Source organism: Marmota flaviventris, chromosome 3, assembly GCF_047511675.1.
Source record: "Marmota flaviventris isolate mMarFla1 chromosome 3, mMarFla1.hap1, whole genome shotgun sequence".
Classification (NCBI taxonomy): domain Eukaryota; kingdom Metazoa; phylum Chordata; class Mammalia; order Rodentia; family Sciuridae; genus Marmota; species Marmota flaviventris.
In genome coordinates, this window is record NC_092500.1 from 174,617,099 (window position 1) to 174,635,708 (window position 18,610).

Here is an 18,610-nt window from a genome sequence, read left to right on the forward strand (position 1 = left end):
TTCCACCTTCCTAGCTCCTCCCCCATCCTGCTGTAGGCTTTCTCAGAAGTGTCCTCCACACTCATCTAGGTGGCCTCCTTAGAATGAGACACCACCATCCCATCCCCCGAGGGAAATCCCAAGTGACCTGGGAGTCTCCCAAGATCCAACACAGGTCACAGTCCTGGTGAGGGCAAGGAGGACCGGTTATTTACCCACTGGAAGGACTTTTGCCCACGCCAAGTCCACTGCACAGGGAGCCCTTGGCCATGAGGAAGTGCCCCACCAGCACACCACCTGGAGATCGCACACCACCTGAGGGCAGTGAGAACAGGAGCTGTGGGGCTTCCCAGGGAACACTGCCCACAGCGAACTGGCAGTCCTCCACAGCGCCAGCCTCAGGAAGCCCGAGAGTAAGGGACAGGCTCAGGGGTCCAAGGTAGGAGGCGTCCACAGGGTTTCCCATGGACACTGCCCGTGGCCATGCGGGACCCGTCCCCAGCCTGGGAAACAGCCACCCCAGGGGTGATGGGCAAGGACCCTCCCCCTGTCAGTGATTAGTTTAGAAATGTAACTTCATGATCAGCTTTCCTTCACAACTTGGAGGCGACAGCCCAGCTGACCTTGATTTCTTCTGTTTTCTTTTTTTTAGAATTTTAATTTTTTATTGTTGGCTGTTCAAAACATTACATAGTTCTTGATATATCATATTTCACAATTTGATTCAAGTGGGTTATGAGCTCCCATTTTTACCCCATATACAGATTGCAGAATCACATCTCAATATAGACGTTTCTGCTGTCCAAAGGAAATGTCAGAATCCTCCCAGTGGCTCTTAGACAGCAAAATGGGATTCTAGTGACACCTAGCGACCTCACACAAAATGTACACACCACAGGAGAAACAGGGGTCATGGGACAGTGAATAGGCTGATGTGTGACAGATGCAAGGTCATTACAGCTCTTACCCCTGTTCCGTGGAGAGCTCAAGTAAGCTTAGGACAGTCAGGGAGATGCAAATGCAAATACCACTCCTCACCTACACACTGGGAAAGAAAGGTGCTAAAACAGGTGTCCTTTGACCTGCTTGAAACAGGGGAGATGAGCACGTTTTCCAGGAGCAACAGGCAGCATCTATCAAGCATGAATATAAAACCCTTTGAACTCAAACCAGAACCAGGGAAGGACTCCTATGTCTGCAGAAAGGTAGTGTGACAGGCCGAGGCCACACAAGTGAAGAGTTATGTTCCCGACAGGCAGGCAGAGTCTGCAGATCTATCACAAAACATTTCTGTAACTCTGCATCACGTACAGCCCCAATAGAATCCCAATTAGAATAGGTTATATTCTGTGTGTGTATAACTTGTCAAAACACATTCTACCGTCATACGTAACTAAAGAGTGAAGTACGATTTTTAAAAAAGGGCTGGGGATATGCTCCGTGGTAAAGCGTCCCTGGGTTCAATCTAGGGCCTACCAGACTGAAAAGATCAGTTCAAAACACATTACAGTAAGCCTGTCAGACCACAGGGGGGGAGGAAAAAACCTGGAGTTCCCGGTGAAGAGATCAGATAACCAGCAACAGAAAAGAGAGTTACACTGGTACCAGACACGTCACAGACAGCACTCTAGGTCCCACTTCTGCCTCTTCCCAAACCAACGCCCAAGTACAGTCCGCACTGTGAAGAGCTCTGGAAGTGGGGGAGAGGCAACCCTAAAGGGAGCATCTGTGGTCCCCACTCCCTCCTCTCCATGGAAGGAGGGCAGTCTCTGGGGGAGCGAAGGCGCTGGGCAGCTCAAGGCACCAGAAGAACCTGCCGTCACTCAGCTGAACAGACCAGGGGAGAAGCCTGCACAGCCAGGACCACCAGGTGCCAGGTAAGGATTCAGGGAACAAAGGACCGGAGAAGAACCTCACACCTTAGAGGACAAAGTCCAAGTCCAACATCCCCGGGCTTAAGATCACAGTCTGCATTTCAACTTTCAGTGAGTGAACTTTAAAACAAAAACATGGGCAGGCACAGTGGCACACGCCTGTAATCCCAGCAGTTTAGGGGGCCAAGGCAGGAGGATCGAGTTCAAAACCAGCCTCAGCAAAAGTGAGGTGCTGACAGTGAGACTCCATCTACAAGTAAAACACAAAATAGGGCTGGAGATGAATTCAATCCCCAGTAGCGCCCCCCTCCCAAAACAAACAAACAAAAACATGGGTACTTACAGCACACTGGGTTGACTGTAATTTATCACAATTATAGCCAGGACCGTCTCAAGAGAGCCAGGAGAGAGGAATTCAAAGGCTCCCAGAGAATTACACCGACTTGGTCTTTATCATATGTATCAGATGGCCACATTGTACTCCACAAATACCCAGAACATCAACTAAGAAGCAGTCTAAGCTAGCAACTGAAGAAACAGCAAGCAAAACGGCCAAGAAGGCCTCACCCTGGGAACGCGAGGTGGCTTCCCCCACAGGGCCACATGCGCCCACTGTAACAGAACGCAGGGAAAGTGCACGCATCCTCCAGATGCAACCGGGAAAAGCATCCACAGGGCAGCGGTTGTGGCTCGGTGGCAGAGCGCTTGCCGGGCACACATGAGGCCCCGTGTTCCATCCTCAGCACATGAAAATAAAGGTATTGTGTCCACTACAACTAAAAAATTAAAAACATCTACAAAAAGCCTCCGACTATCACCACACTCAAACACCGAAGCCTTCTCTCCCGAGGTCACACCTGTTCAACATGCTGGAAGCTCTAGTGAGGGAAATTAGACAAGGAAGAGAAACACAAGGCAGCCAGGATGCAAAGAAGATGACCTCTACTTGCAGACGACCCCCAACACTGTATACAGAAGTTCTGAGGAATCCACGAATACCTAGAACAAGTCTAGCAAAGTTGACGAATGTAAGATACAAAGATGGGGTTTAGTTCCAAATACTCCAACCACCAAAAATTCAACAATGACGTTAAGATGACAACTATTTACATGAAAGTGACAAAAAAATATTTTGGAATAAACTTAATCAATGGAATATACAGTTTGTACACTGAGAACTACAAAAAACACAAAGCAAAAAATACATCTTGTCAGGCACAGTGGCACACGCCTATAATCCCAGTGGCTCAGGAGGCCGAGGAAGGAGAATCACGAGTTCAAAGCCAGCCTCACCAACTCAGCGAGGCCTTAAGCAACTGAGCAAGACCCATTTCAAAATGAAATATGAAAAGGGCTGGGGCATCACTCAGTAGTTAAGCACCCCTGGGTTCAACACCTAGCGCATACACAGAAAAACATTCATGGATTTAAAGATTAAATATTAATTCAGCAACATGCTCCTGATTAATCCAGACTCAACACAATCTATCACTCCCAGCTGCTCTCCACCACCCCATTTTTATCCTCTGCTCCAGAAACACCAATCCTAAAATTTACATGGAAATGCAAGGTACCCTCAGTAAACAATGTTGAAAAGAAAAATGAAGTTGGAGGACTCTGTCCCAATTTCAAATTTTACTGCAGAACTATAGTAAATCAAGACTATGTGTTAGTGACACAAAGATAAGCTTACAGTTCAAAGGGAACTGTGGCTCCAGGAATGAGCTCATGCATTTATGGCCAACCAGTTCTCAACAAGGGTGCCAGGACCACTGAAAGGGAAAAGAACCATCTCTTCAAAAAACGGCGTTGGGTCAACAAAGGTGATTGCATGCAGAACAGCAAAGGTCGAAGTCCACTCACATCACACGAACACGACTCAGGTGGGCGCAGACCTAAGCGTGACAGACCAGTCTGTAGGCGCACCTGTGCGAATCCGTGTGTCCTGGGATTAAGCAGTGATTTCTTGGACACAACATTTAAAGCACAATGAGGTGGGGAGGAAGAGATGAACTACATATAATCAAAGTTAAGACCTTTTCTTTCAAAGGAATACTATTGAGAAAATGAAAACCCATAAAACGGGAAAAAATGTTTACAAATAACACGTGATAACCGTCTTATAACCAGACTACATAAAAAACCTGGTAAGTAACCCGATTTTAAAATTTGAACCATGCATTTGAATAGATGTTTCTCCAAAGAAAATAACAAGACTACCACTAAAAGCTGCTCAGCGTCATCAGTCATTAGGAAACAGCTTTGACAGGGAGACAGTCGTCTATAAAGGTCACATCAAGACAAGGGCTCGGGGAAGTCAACCTCCATACATCACTTGGCGCAGCCACTGTGGAAAACAGTTGGGCGGTTCCTCAAAAAACCAATTAAGCACACGGGCGGATCCCATGAGAGCCAGGAGAATACACGTCTACCCAAGAAACTGAGGATGCACACTCACAGAAAAACCTGTGCACCGACGCTCACAGCAGCCAGAAGCTGTCGATGAGCGATTTTACCAAGCCATTAGTGTCAGCAACTTCACTAGCCACACCAATGGCTCTTCACAACACACTGTTAAAAAAAAAAAAAAAAAAAAATCATCATCACGACAAGCCCGAGTGTGACACGACCAGAACAGGCAAATCCAGAGGCACAAGCTGGGTCCCAGGTTCCCAGGGAGGGGGCTCGAGGTGTGACTCCTAGCAGCTCAGGGTTCTCCGCAGTAGAGGAGGGACCAGAACTGCCTGTGGAAGGTACAAGAAACTCTGAAAGGACGGGTGGGCTCTGATGTGAACTTTATTTCAAAATAACAAAGGCTGAACAATTATGAGATGGAGAATTACTCATTGAAAGGAAAACACCAGAGGAAACAAATCTTCAGGAATGAAGACCAACAGAAACATAAGCAAGCAATGTTCAAAGTCAGACAACTATTTAAAGCAAAATTTACAACAATATCTCAGAATTCAGAATGCATACGTGTATAATCCACAGGAGAACCCTAACACAAGGCAAGATGTGCATCACCCAATTCCTGTGGCTAATGAGCACCCATGATCAGAAAACTTGAAACCCGAAACTTTAAGCATCAATATTTTGCTTAAAATGATTTGGGTTTGGGGGGCTGGGGCTGTAGCTCAGTGGCAGAGCACCTGCCTAGAAGGTGAGAAGCACTGGGTTCAATCCTTAGCACCACATAAAAATAAAGGCATTCTGTCCAACAACTACAGAAAAATTGAAAGACTGGATTTTGTAACACTCCAAGTTTTAGATTTTTGGATTATAGATATTCAATCAATAAAGTCTACAAAAATTTTCCAAAATCAGATACTTCCTTCCGGTCCCTTCTGTAATTGAGATACTCAACACGTGTGTTGACTTCTCGGCAGACTTAGAAATGGATATGCTGTAATCCTCAAAAGGAATCACTATTTAAAAAAAATAATAATAATAATGGCAAGAGCTATAGCTTTGAAAGTCAGCTCAAATAATCCCAAATAGGAAAGGGGCAGAAAAGCATAAGATGCTTACCTCTCTAGGCTCGGAAGGTTAAGAACAGCAGTGCCCAGGGGGCACTGAGCACCCCAGTGCCCAGATCTTGGTCTGATGCTGCCCCAGAGAGGAGCCAGGCCCCTGAGCAGGTGGCAGATTCTACAGCTAGGGTAAGGCAGGTGCGAGACAGACTTATCTCACCTGGTGACGGCAGTAAAGAAGTGGTCCAAAGGGAAAACCCACAGTGCCAAGAAACCAGCTCAAAGCTGCCACTACCAGAGCTGAGCAAGAGGAGCCCCAGAGAGTAAAACTGATAAGTCGATGAAAAACAGGCATAAATGGGTCAGGAATACTCATCCTCAACACGGAAGCAAGCAGGCATGTGCGGGTGGTGGACAGCACACATGGAGGTGGTGCTGGACGTGGAGAACAATAACCAAGAATCATAGGTAAGACTGGACAAGAATCAGCCACGATGCTGCACCAGGAGGGAGAGATGGGGAGACGCCCCAAGGAGCAGAAGGCCTGGGCGCTAGATGACACCTCCCACTGGCGACTTTAAACCATCAATGGTGTGGTAGCCACACCTGCCACACAGCTACTTGGGAGCTGGAGGAGGGGGTATCACAAGTTCAAAGCAGCTGAATGAGACCCTGTCCCAAAATTAAAGTGCTGAGGATATAGCTCAGTGGTAGAACACCTGATTCAGCCCCCAGTACCACGCAGATAGGACATCAGTGCAAGACTCAAACTCTGCCAGGTGACTGCAGCAAACATGGCCACCAAGGGCAGGTGGGGCACCCCATCACTGAGGGAGCTTCTGACTACCCGATCTCAGGACAACCCAGTGAAGAGCACCCGCTTTACACAAAAGGGTGCTGGGATCACGAGGCAGGATTCTCACACATTCAAAGTGTATTTCCCAAGACATCTTCAAATGGAAATTTCAAAAAGAAACTTTCAGAAGAAAGTATTCGGCTGTGGTGTCATCTAAAGGCAAAGGGGTTACAGGCTTGGTCCCCAAGGTGGGGGGAGGTGGTAGAGGTCCTGGGCCTCCTTTGGACTGTGGGACTCCAGCTCCTCCTCTTGCTTTAGGCCAAGGGGCAGTTTGCCCTGCCATATGCTCCTGTGCCACAGTCTGGCTGGGCACAAAATAACCGAGCCGCCACACAGCCTTATAGGTTCAAAACAGGAACTCCTTTATTCTCTGCACTCCCGCGAATGCCACGCACCCGGCCTTCTCCCGGGAGACACACACACACACACACACACACACACACACACACACACACACACCAGAAATCCCTCCTCCGGCACTTCCCCAACCAACAGGAACTCCCCAGGAATCCCGGCGAGAACTCCAAAGTAGCAGGCCGAGGGGGACAGCAGGGGTCTAATATATAATTGAATACACAGCTTAACATAACCATCATCATCTCTCTTTTTTTTTAATTTATTTATTTATTTAATTTTTTTTTTTAGTTTTCGGCAGACACACATCTTTGTATGTGGTGCTGAGGATCGAACCCGGGCCGCACGCATGCCAGGCAAGCACGCTACCGCTTGAGCCAGATCCCCAGCCCAACCATCATCATCTCAATGGCTTGCTGGCATCACCTCTCAACCACTCCTTTCTGGCAAAAATGCCACGCATCATCCCCACTCGGCTGTGGCCCTCAACACTCCTGTCCCATGCACCACAGACCAGAGGGTAAAAGCAATCACCCCAGCCCCATCCTGCACTCAGCTTCCAAGACCAGGAGCAAACCGACCTTTCCTGGGCAGCATCTCTGGTGGCATATTATACTAATGTGAGCCAACAATGCTCATCTTAGTTGTAGTTTAGCTTCCTGTAACTGCTTCTCCCAAAACTGATCACATAAAACATCCACTATTAGAGCCACAGAGAATTAAAGCAGATCACAAGCAGCAATCAAGCCCCAAGACTCTTCTACATTCTCACTAAGTTAATGAAAGCCTTGAGTAATAGGGCCCAGGTGGCTGTGGGGCAAGGCTGCGTGAGGTCAGGGTCCAGCAGCTCTGGAGGGGGCCATGAGGAACGCCTACTTTCAATCAGTCTTACTGGGACCTTAAAACTGGTCTAAACACACGAGTCCTATAATTTGAAATACAGTTGGTCTTCATTTCCCGCAACAGAGCTCCTAAAACCCTTGAAAATTCCCAAAGGAGGGGTCTTCTGTTGTTCACGTGGGTCCACTTTCACAAGGCCTGCGCTTGTGCCAAGACTGACTCGGGGTGGGGCCCTGGATGGCTGGTCCTGGGAAGCCTGGTGAACACCAGAGGCCTGGAGCTTTCAGCCCCATCCGCACACTTCCAGAAAAGTGAGGGGCCAGGGAGGGGATGGGAGATGAAGCTCTGTAGCTCTTCAAAGGGCAGTCTAACAGGCTGGGGTTGCTGAACAGGGCTGGAGGTAGAGGAGGCTGGCACACCTGTGCCGACACCCCAGGCCTCGCCCCATGAGTCCTTTATCTTGTATCCTTTAGAAGAAGACAATCACGGAAAGGAAAGCATTTTCTCGAGTTTTGTGAGCTGTTCTAAGTAATCAGCAAACTTAGAGTCCGGGGCCGGGGTGGTGTCTGGTCTGAAGGAGCAGAGGCCAAGACTTGCAGTTTGCATCTCAGGTGAGGACAAACGCATGGGACCACACCCCTACCTGTGTGATCCAGAGAACTGAACCAAAGTCTAGGACACCCAGCTGGTGCTCAGAGTGCTGGAGAATAGCTTGACATGGAGAAACCGCAGACACCTGGTATCAGAAGGCTAAGACCACAGAGACACCAAGCATGTGTGTTCCCAAACGTAAAGTCCACTGATGGACAACAGTAGGGTGCAGCCTCAAGACTCTTGGGAGGACGTGACCTTCTAAAGGTTTTCCAGGACGATGCCACAGGGAAGATGGGCTCCCAGGTCTGCAGCCGCCAGGCCCTGCCTGCGGTGCCCTTAGCATTCCCCTAGGTAAGGAGTTATTTGAGGTCTGTCATGTCCTGGGTCTCCAGAGCACCTGGTGTACCTCTCTGCCGGTCACTGCTGAAGGCAGAACTACTTCCAGGATAAGTGGCTCAACACAGAAGGGTCCCCTGTGGACTCAGGTGCCGCCCAGTTCCATTCTCGGCCCAGCCTCCAAGCTTAACGCTCTCCAGCCACACCCTCCTTTCCTTCCAAATCCAGTCTCTGCAGCGCCAACCACCCCTCCACCTATCCAAGGGCATCCACTGTTACCTCACAGCCTCCCCCCCATGTGCTCCTGAGCTGGGGCCCCATGACCTCTTGGATCACCGCCTTGCAGGGGCCTCACAGCCTTCCCTCTCCCGGTCGTGGCTGCCTGGCAAAGCCCCAACCCTGGTGAGCACAAGACCCCTGCTCCCTTCTGCTTGAGGGCCACTGGGCAAACCACTGTCCTGCTCCCCTGTCCTCAGACATCCTCAAGCCAGCCCCGAGCACAGAGCTGGCGGAAGACCTTCTCTGACCACTCTCCCCTGTTCCTAGACAGCTATTTCAAGTGTTCTCCTTAGCCCCCTGACACTGTTTGCCCTGCCCTCGTGCTCAGAGGGGAGCCTTGCTTCCTCTCACCAAGGAAGGAAGCAAACAAGCACACCCCTGTGATCCCGGAGACTGGGGAGGTGAGTTAGATGATCAGGTTTGAGGCTGACCTCAGCAAGCCAGCCAGACCCTATCTCAAAACAACAGAGGGCCTGGGGATGTAGCTCGATGGAAAAGGAACTGGGGATGTAGCTCAGTGGTAAAGTGTCTTGGGTTCAATCCCTAGTACCAAAAAGAAAACTCCAAATAAAAGATTTCCACAAGTCCTGACTGCCACATCTACTCACTTAACAGGAACTGCCCAGAACATCTGCATTCCCTCCTGTACTTAGGAGGATGGTCCAACGACCTGTCCTTGACCCTGCCCACCCACTGAGGTAACCCACAGCCCACCTGCACTGGTGGACACTGCCTCAGCATCACTGAGCCCTGCACTGGACCCCCTCAGGCCACACACAGGGATGCTACGAGACTCACCACGCTGCCTGCCTCGTCCCGTTGAGTGGCCAGCATGCTGCACTTGCAACCCTCTCCTCCCAACTTCCATCTCAGGGATTCCCATCTTTATTACTCCCACGAACCAATCAAATCTGCTCCCCAAGATGACCTGTGACTCGGCTGCCGATTCCAGGGGTGGCCCCTCAGAACTCCTTTACTCGGCCCACTGCTGCTTTGAAAGTGTCACCAGACCTCCAGAACCCTCCTCCTGGCTGCTGATCTTTGGTTCCTGGCCTCCAAACCCAGGAGCACTCAATCCCAAACCTCTCCCTTCCCTTCTATGTCCACCAAGGAGCCCCTCCAGCTGCCGGCTTTGGTATCTGCAAACTGAACTCCCACATTCCCATCTCCCCCCAGGTTCCAGACATCGGCCTGCCTTACGTCTCCACAGCAGGTAGAGTAAATGCCTCTAACTCGGTGTCCAAACAACTCCCAATTCCCCAGTAAGCCCTCCTGAAGCCTCCCAAGTCAGTATGTGGAACACCATCTTCTGGTTCCTCTGGCCTCAAATTCTCAGTCATCCCGATTTCTTCTTCTCTACAAACACCAAATCATCAGGGGATGTGCTTTGCCCTTACCTTCAAAAACACCTCCTGATCCTCGGTGCCACACTGTGGCCAGCAGGTCCAGCCTGGACTCCAAGCCTCCCTGTGATCTGCTGGCCACTGCCCCGGCCTGCTCTTTACATCACGGGGCCTTGCACACTCTGCTCCCACGTCCCTCTGAACTCAGCCTCCACCTCCACCTCCCAGTCTTGCGATGGCTGTAATGTGTCCCCAACCTCACCCCCGGGAATGTAGTCAGTGATCACATTTGGAGACAAGATATTTAAAAAGACAACCAGCCACAGCAAAGTCACCGATTTAGGCCCTAATCCAATCTGACCAGCATCCTGGCGAAAAGAGATTGGGACACAGACACACAGGGAAGACCCAAGACAAGGGGAGAAGCAGGTTCAACACAAGTCAAGGAGAGGCCTCAGGACACAAGCCTGGAGACCCCTGGAGTTTGGACATGGGGCCTTCCCCAGGCCAGGGCATGTGGCCATCCCGGCAGGAGTTGGCTAGTATGCTCCGCCCCCGATACCCACCACTTGCCCTCTAGACAGAACTGGTTCACACCATACCCATTTTCAGCTGCAGAAACTGAGGGCTTGAAGAAGTCAAATTGTCCAATAAGAGGTAGAGGGGGAAACTACCTAGTTTCCGACCCATGCAAAATATCAGCAGTAGGTTTTTACTACTAAACGTCAACAGAAGAGCGGTACTTACTTTTCCACCCAGAGCACGGATACGAGCTTTGCCCCCATCTTCTGGGCTTTGTCCCAAGTGCTCTGGTACCCATCTTTGAAAACAACATGAGTTACTTGTTTGTTAAAAGTTTTTGATACCTGTAGACAAAACACAGAAAACCAAAAGTACATTACTATTTGCTCAATTTCTTATGCACAAGTGATCAAAAAGGATATGTTAGTCAATATGTGTCAATAAAAGTGTCCAAAGCCCCTACACCCCAGTGTTCCATCCTGGCACACTGACGACTGTGTACTGCTGCTACCAACGCAGCTGGTTAGAATGGGTGTCTGCCACCCGCTTACCTCTGCTCCCCCCAAAAAGGCAGAGTCGAAGCTGCACGAGGACAGATGAGAGGAAAAGTGGACCAGAGGAGGCACATGGCTTAGGGGCAGGACAGAGGGAACCATCAGACCATTAAAGTTCCCGAGAACCACCGCTCCTTCAAGTGAGACCAAAAAACTCAGAGGACACAGGAATCGCATATCTAATATTAAAGGCACTTAATATTTCCAATCACTGCACTCCCAATAAGATTGGAAGATTTCCTCTTGAAAGAATCAGACTTGGAGGTACTCGAAACTTTTAAAATAAGAAAAAAATTGTCCATAAATATGGGACAAGGAGGTTGAGGAAATATTCCCGATAGAGCACACAGGAGATGGGGAAGAAGTAAAGGAAACATCAGAAGCACAGGGTAGAGCAGGACCCACCACTGGACTGCACCAATTTAAAAAAAAATGGAAAAATAAGATGAAAAATATCTCTGTTACTGGACTGGGGGGGCAGGGACCAAGCCAACCCAGGGGACTAAAGAAATTACAAAAGAAATAATCAAAGAAAAATTTCTTAAACTTCAGGACATGCATACTGAATCACGGGAAATCCCCCAGGGGCCCAGCACCAGGGTAGAAGCGGGGCCACAGCAAGCACATGTAAGAAGTCAGCAGGTTTCAGGGTGTCTGCAATAAAGAACAGTCTTCCAAAGGGCTTAGAAAGGGGGTGGAAAGGGAAAGTAGCCCCCCTCCACGGTAAGAAATAACACTGGAAGTGAGGAAATGATGAAAAAGCCTTCTAGGGAAAAACATGTGCTACCATTTTATAATCAGCCAGACACCAAAGGAGATGGTACAATTCCAACATCCACAGCATCAGAAAATAAGCCTTTTAGGTATCCTTTCTGGATGTGGAATCACCCCCGTTTTGTATATTCAACTTTATTGAAGGAATACCTGCCCTCGGGCTACCACTGGCATTGCCCAGGCTCCAGGGTCCTCACTGACACTGCCCAAAGGTCAAAAGCAGCCCAAGATCGCACCCCAAGGCCGAGGTCTCTAGCCTCACTTCTCATCTCCTAGGCCTTCTCACATCGTGGAGGGGGATCAGTACATGAGGCATTTCAAGAGGGACACAGGCCATTCACAACTTACTGCAGGACACCGTTAGGATGGTTCTCCTTCATTATTGCTGCAAATCCTTTTACTATGCTCAATTAATAAAACAAATGATTGTAGGTTTGCATGTATGGGAAAAACAGTCTAAGCAGGGTTTGGTATCATCAGTGGATTCAGGCATCCCCTGGGGTTTTGGAATGTGTTCCCTGGGATAAGCAAGCTGCATCAACACGGGAAACAAAGGGCTGCTGCTTTGCCAGGTCTGTGCTGTCAATTGTACACCCTGCCCATCTGTCTTTTTAATATCGCACAGGGGGAGCTCGAAATGCAGTCAGGAATGGTTGGGCTGAGATTTCAGGACAAGACTGACCCCAGAGAGCCACTCTAGCATTTGGGGCCATTTCCCCCAAGGCCTTTATCAAGTTTTGCAAACTAGCAGCACTTCTAAACAACCTTTTAAGGAGGTGAGGTTGGTGAAAATTGGAACACATGCCTCAGAACAGAAGGGGGTCTAATGAAATCCCCAGGCCTGGTGTCAAGAAGCCAAGGGCTGCATCTGGAAACCCGAGTCCCACATTCCACCTATTGGATATGGAAAACGAAAAAACCCCAAGGCAGTGTGGCCTGGGAAAGGGGAATGAAAAGGAAAGTCACACATTGACGTCTTTCTCAAGGTAAATCCCTTTCGGACAATGGCTGCAAGCAGGGAGAAAGTGTTTCATCAAACCTAGAATGATTCTCCAGGAAACACTACTCTCTTCCAAGGTAAATCCTCCAGGTGCTGGCCACTGACCCCAGCCCAAGGACTCAAACTCCAGAGTGCCCAGACATGCTCACCGAGTCACTCACAACCTATAAGCCCAGTCCCTTCCTTTGTTCGGTGACTCATTTTCCACCGGGAAAGTAGGTTCATTCCCTTAGTTGTAGTCCTATTCCTGAAAAAGGCTGACATTATTTGTGAAGTTTGCATTCATCCGGGTCTCTTTGCTTAACACTACCATATCCAGTAAGATATCTCTCCCCATTGCAGGCTGGATTTTTTATAGAGGTGGTCCCTGATTTACCATGATTACACTTTTTTTTTTTTTACTTTAAGGTACACAAAACTGGGGCTAGCGTTGTGGCTCAGGGGCAGAGCGCTCACCTAGGACGTGCAAGGACCTGGGTTCGATCCTCAGCACCACATAAAAATGAAGGTATTGTGTCCAACTACACCTAAATAAAAATACACAAGAGTGGAACACATTCGGTCGGAGTTTTGGTCTTTGCCCTGGCTGGCACTGAAACAATACTCTGGAGACGCCGGACAACGGGATGCAGCAGTGGTTCCCCACCGGCCACGATCACCAAGTTGACCCTGTGCTGTGCTGTGCTGTGTTAAACGAATTTCTGGCATTCCGTATTTTCAGTTTACAGTGGGTTTATAGCAGAACATAACCTCATCACGGGGGTGGGAGGGTCTACAATCCAATTCCTCTTCCTGCAAGTCTGATCTCAGCCTTTGATCCTTTATTCCCCAGGGAGTGGCTAGGGTGGTCAAACAGCCCCCTCCCCTGTGTGAAATTTAGAAACTCTGCTGGGGGTAAGGGTCTCTTTATGCCCCAGGCACCCTTTGCCTCATCCTAATCCTTACATTTTAATTCACCCTTCGACTCAGTCTACCAGCCAGCCTCTCAGATGCCAAAACCACACTTAATTCACAGCTAAACTTGCCAGCAGAGGAGTCTATGTTCACTGCACCGTTTCCTCAAATGTCAAAGCCTGGACCAATCTAGATCCCCTTCGCCCACTTCACAGAAAACTGGCACTGCTGAGTTCAACAATAACCTTCCAGTTCTCAACCTGAAGTACACTTGCCATGCAGCCTGGGGATATAGCTCAGTGGTAGGGTGCTTGCTGAGTGTGCTAGAGGCCTTGGGTTTGATCCCCAGCATGGAGGAAAAATTTTTGATAAAGTATATGTGCCATCCTATGTGTCTTGAGGCTCTGTGGCATTTTCAAATTCCATCTTAATTTATTTATATACTGGGGATTTAAGCAGGGGCACTTCACCTTCACCGCTGAGCTACATCCCCACACCATTTTTAAGATAGGGTCTTGGACTTGTGATCCTTCCGTCTCAGCCTCTCTAGGAGTCACTGGGTTACAGGTGTGCCATCACAAGGGCCTCAGATTCCATCTTTAAACTCCTTCCCCCACTTGCCTTCAGCACCACCCCCTCATTTTTCTGACATTCCTCTCCCTGCCCCTCAGTGCTCAGCAGGCCTCTTGAGCACTGCTCCTCCTAACCACGTAAGAAGGACGATACCCACACTCGTGGCCTCATCTGACCCCCATTATCATGTCTCTAGCCTTCAACACCTCAAGTTCCAGATCTCTACATCCAAGCATCGAACAAGGTATTTCCAATGTGCCCAAATTCACAACCTTTCCCTCAGAAACCTACCCCTTTTTCTGCTTTAACAGCACCATGCACCCAACACCAATGCAGGAACCAGGCCTCACTACCGTCCCTCTACACTTGAGACCTACCAGACCAGCTCTCAGCGCTTCCTATTTTGGTTCTTCCTCACACCACTTCCCACTACCTGGTCCTTCGTGTTCTAAGTAATCACACCGGATAGAAGAAAAGGCAAATGCCAGGCGTGGTGGAGCACTCCTTTAATCCCAGCAGCTTAGGAGGCTGGAGCAGGAGGATCAGGAGTTCAAAGACAGCCTCAGCAATTTAGTGAGGCTCTAAGCAACTCAGTGAGAACCTGTTTCTAAATAAAATATAAAAAAGGGCTGGGGATGTGGCTCAGTGGTTGAGCACCTCTGAGTTCAATCCCCAGTACCAAGGGGAAAAAAAAAGGCAGGTGCATCTCTTTACTTCTAAGACTGTTATACAGAACACCAGTAAAATGAATTCTTACCTTTGCCCCCATATCCAGGAGTTGGTTTGTAAATGTTTTTGAGTAATTCTCTGTCCCACTGGAAGACCACACCTCAACGTAGGCCACAACATCTGAAAACACAAGACGCTCACGTGAAATACACAATGGTCATTTCAGCATCCCTTTGCCCAATAGATTTTGCTCTTGTTCTATTGAAAAGTTAAAACTTAATAGTACCAGTGTTATTTATGGTACTCAAAAACTTAATCCAACACCTTTCCTGATATCACATTTTGCATTTCTAATACCCAATGCTCTTCCCAATTTCCTAAACAAGGTTTAATTATTCCAATGCAGGAGTCAGCTTTCTGGAAAGAGACAGAAAGTAAATATTTTAAGGCTTTGAGGAACAAAAACCATCTTCCAACTATTTAACTTCATGGTCACAGCCTAGCCACAGGCGGTGTTAATGAGCTAGCATAGCTGTGTTCGAACAAAACATGGAGAAATACATTAAAGTTTGTCATATTTTTTTTCTTTTCAACGTCTTAGAAATGGCAAAATTTCTTAGCTTGCAGGTCCTACAAAAACAGGCAACAAGCCAGATCTGGCCTTGGCTTGGGGCACTAAAACAGTACCTCTGTTTTAGTTGATAACTTCTAAAAACCTGGTGTTTTAGAAGAATATTCCTGCGTCACTGGTAAACAACTGAGCCAAGCAACAGGAAGGTCAAGTTCACTTTACAAGATACTGAATAGTATTAGGAAAATAACTACAGGAGATTAGAGGGCATGTAAAAATCACTGGTCTTTTGACTAAGTTTTTATGCTACCCAAGCTGGCCTATACAGACCCCTTTTCTCCAGTGCCAAGCACCTGGCCACTGCCTCAATCCTCAGCTCCTGCAAGTGTGCAGCCAGCAGAACTAAGAGCAGCGGGTGGGGGTCAGAAGATCCGCCAAGGGGCTCACCCCCTGCGGGCTCTGCAGGCCAACGTGCAAAACAGAGGTACCCCAACTCCAAGCTCTAGCCTCTCCACTTGTAAAATGTAAGTTTCTGCGGCCGGTAGAATGAGCCACTACCACAAGGCACGCACCCTGCGGGGCACTGAACGGTCACTCTGGATGTCAGAGCAGCAAGCCCTGGAGGCGGTGTCACTTCTTTTCCGGATTCTACAACTGCCCACGCCCCTAGAGTCACTCGGCCATTCAGAGGCACCGGGCTATATGGGAAGGGCGAGTCCGAACCCTTTCCTCAGTCGTCTCCCTACACAGGGGCCGCGGATACTAGTTGCAAGAGCGGGGGGCAGCCCCCCGAGTTGGGCATTCGGGGGGGAAGGGCATCGGGGGCAGAGGGGACCAGCTGGGGGCGGAGGGGAGACCAGTGGGGAGGGAGAGAGACCTGTCGGGGTGGGGACGACACTGGGGGGACCCTGGGTAGGAGACCAGCGTGGGGCGGAGAGGGGACGAGCGCGAGTGGAAGGGGATGAGCCGCCAGGCGAGCGGGGATGGAGGGACGGGCGGGCGGGCGGCTGGTAGGGCTGCTCCCCGCAGGTCCCCGCCGCGCGCGATCCACCCTCAGCGGCGCAGCCCGGCTTCGTGCGCACGGAGCGGGAACCCCTCACCTTTCAGGAAGGCGCCCCCCGCAGCTCCGGGGGCTGCCATGCCGAGCGGCTGATCGCGACCCAGGGAAACCGCGCGGGGCGAACGGACAGACGCGCACTGGGCATGCGCGGCCCGAGCACCGCCCCTCCGCGCTCGGCGAGTCGAGCTCTGGTTTCGCGCGCAGCGCAGGGCCGGGCGGAGGGGAGGCTGGGAGGGCTCGGCGCGCCCGCTTCCCGCCTCCGCGCCCAGCGATCGCGCCCTGCCGGCGGGTGGCCTTCGGGCGCTGTTGCCGACCGTGAGCCGAACCGCCGCCGGGTCGTCCCGCGAGGCTCCTCCGCCCAGAGCCCGCGGTGCCCGGGCTCCGACGGGCGCCCCGAGACCTCCAGCCACGATCCGGGGGGTGCCGCTCCCTGGGGGGCTCTGCGGCCGCAGATTCCGGAGCGGAGGGCTGCGGGGCGGCCGGGGCGGGGTCCAGGCGGCAAGCCTCCCGCCCCGAGGCGCGATAAGCCCCTCCAGCCGCCGGTGAGCGCCCGGGAAGGAGGCTCCTGCTGGTTGATAAAGTTCTGCTTAATCTTCCCGAAGCACCCGGCTGAAGCGCTAAGGAGAAAAAAAACAAAACTAAACAAAAACACCTTCCTCTACCCTCGCCCTCAATACCATCTTTGTTGCATCAGAAAACGTGCTCCATCCCCACGGAAAGCTAGAGGGACTCCTTTGTAACCTGGTGCGCCCGAGCGCCGCCTCCACTCGGGACCTTGGGAAGCCCCAGGGCCCGCGCTTGCCACCTCTTAGCGGAAATTCGTCTGGCTCAATCAGAATCATCACAACTATTTAGTTATCAAGTTGGTCTCCCTTTTACAAAGCAGGATGGGAAACTCCCACTGGGCAATGTAGCAGAAGGCGACCTCGGTAAGGAGGATCAGGATGGAACCGGGGGAAGTCTGATCAGCTAGCATGCCATTACTGTTTGCAATTAAAACTGATGGGACTTTTAGGGGCCGAAGGCTACCCAGCACAGTTGTAAAGAAACTCCTGCTAAAAATGCACGTGGTGATGGCCAACAAAGGGGCCAAGAATGTGCAAGCAAACGTCAAATCAATCATTAAAGATATTAACTTAATCTCTTAGTCTGGTCAGGGCTGCCATAACATATCAAAATACCAGCAATTAGGTAGCAGTTCTCACAGTTCTGAGGGCTCAAGTCAAGAACGAGGTGCCTCAGATTCAGTGCCTGGTAAAGGGCCTTCTTGTGCCGCCTCTTCTCCTAAGAGGGCTAGCTTGCTCTCTGGGCGTCTTTTATAAGGGCACCAATCCCACTCACGAGGCCCCCCAATACTCATGATCTAATCATCTCCCAAAGACCCCCACCTGCTGGACCTAATCACCTCCTACTACCAGCGTCTTGGTTTTGTGTGATTTGGGTTTGGTTGGTTTTTGTGCTGTTTTAAGGGCAATTTTAGCACATGTCAAAAAGCTTTGTTGGGGGGGTGGTTTAAAAGACTTGAGTGAGCAATATTATTTGGAGAAAAGCCCGCCCCTGACACAAGAAAATACCCAATTTAAATGATGTTCTTCTATCCAACCTATTTGTTTCAGAATGGGGAAAAATGGGTAACTGCTGAGCAGCACAGACCCACTTACATTAGTGTTAGGTTGAATACAAGAAATAAGAAATAGGTAGAAAGGAGACATAAAGAAGGACCAGTAAAAGCGGTCTTAATTCAGAAGTTAAATCTGTCACTCTGATACCAGTCTTGGAGCTCAGAAGTTCGTGTTGAACTTGCCCTGATGTGGAAGATTAAACACCAGAGAGAAACGCTGAGGCAAAGGTAGAAAGCCCGTTTATTAAAGAAAAGGAACAGCCACAGACTTCTCTGAAGAGAAGACCCAGAGCTGGGCGTCTGTGGGAGGAGGTCTGTCCTGCTTTATGGACCCCAGAACCCTTATCCTTAATTATGGTCTTCTCTTTCTTACCCCAATATATGACCAAGGGCAGGGACACAGGGGTTGTTAGCAACCCAGAGTGCCCAGGGGCAGGATCCACA

General features: G+C 49.9%; 1 protein-coding gene across 4 annotated transcripts in view; it reads right to left on the reverse strand.

Moving 5' to 3' along the window:
* Mcph1 (microcephalin 1) overlaps positions 1 to 16,667 on the reverse strand; it is a 196,829-nt gene extending 180,162 nt beyond the window's left edge. For all 4 annotated transcript variants that reach the window (XM_071610633.1, XM_027922084.3, XM_027922085.2 and 1 more), the window contains exons 1-3: positions 16,586 to 16,667; positions 15,003 to 15,094; positions 10,676 to 10,794 (exon numbers count right to left, since the gene is read on the reverse strand). In XM_071610633.1, the coding sequence (XP_071466734.1) occupies positions 10,676 to 10,794; positions 15,003 to 15,094; positions 16,586 to 16,625 (251 nt within the window). In that variant the 5' untranslated portion in view covers positions 16,626 to 16,667. The remainder of the gene's footprint in view (positions 1 to 10,675; positions 10,795 to 15,002; positions 15,095 to 16,585) is intronic.
* Between the last annotated feature and the right edge of the window lie 1,943 nt (positions 16,668 to 18,610).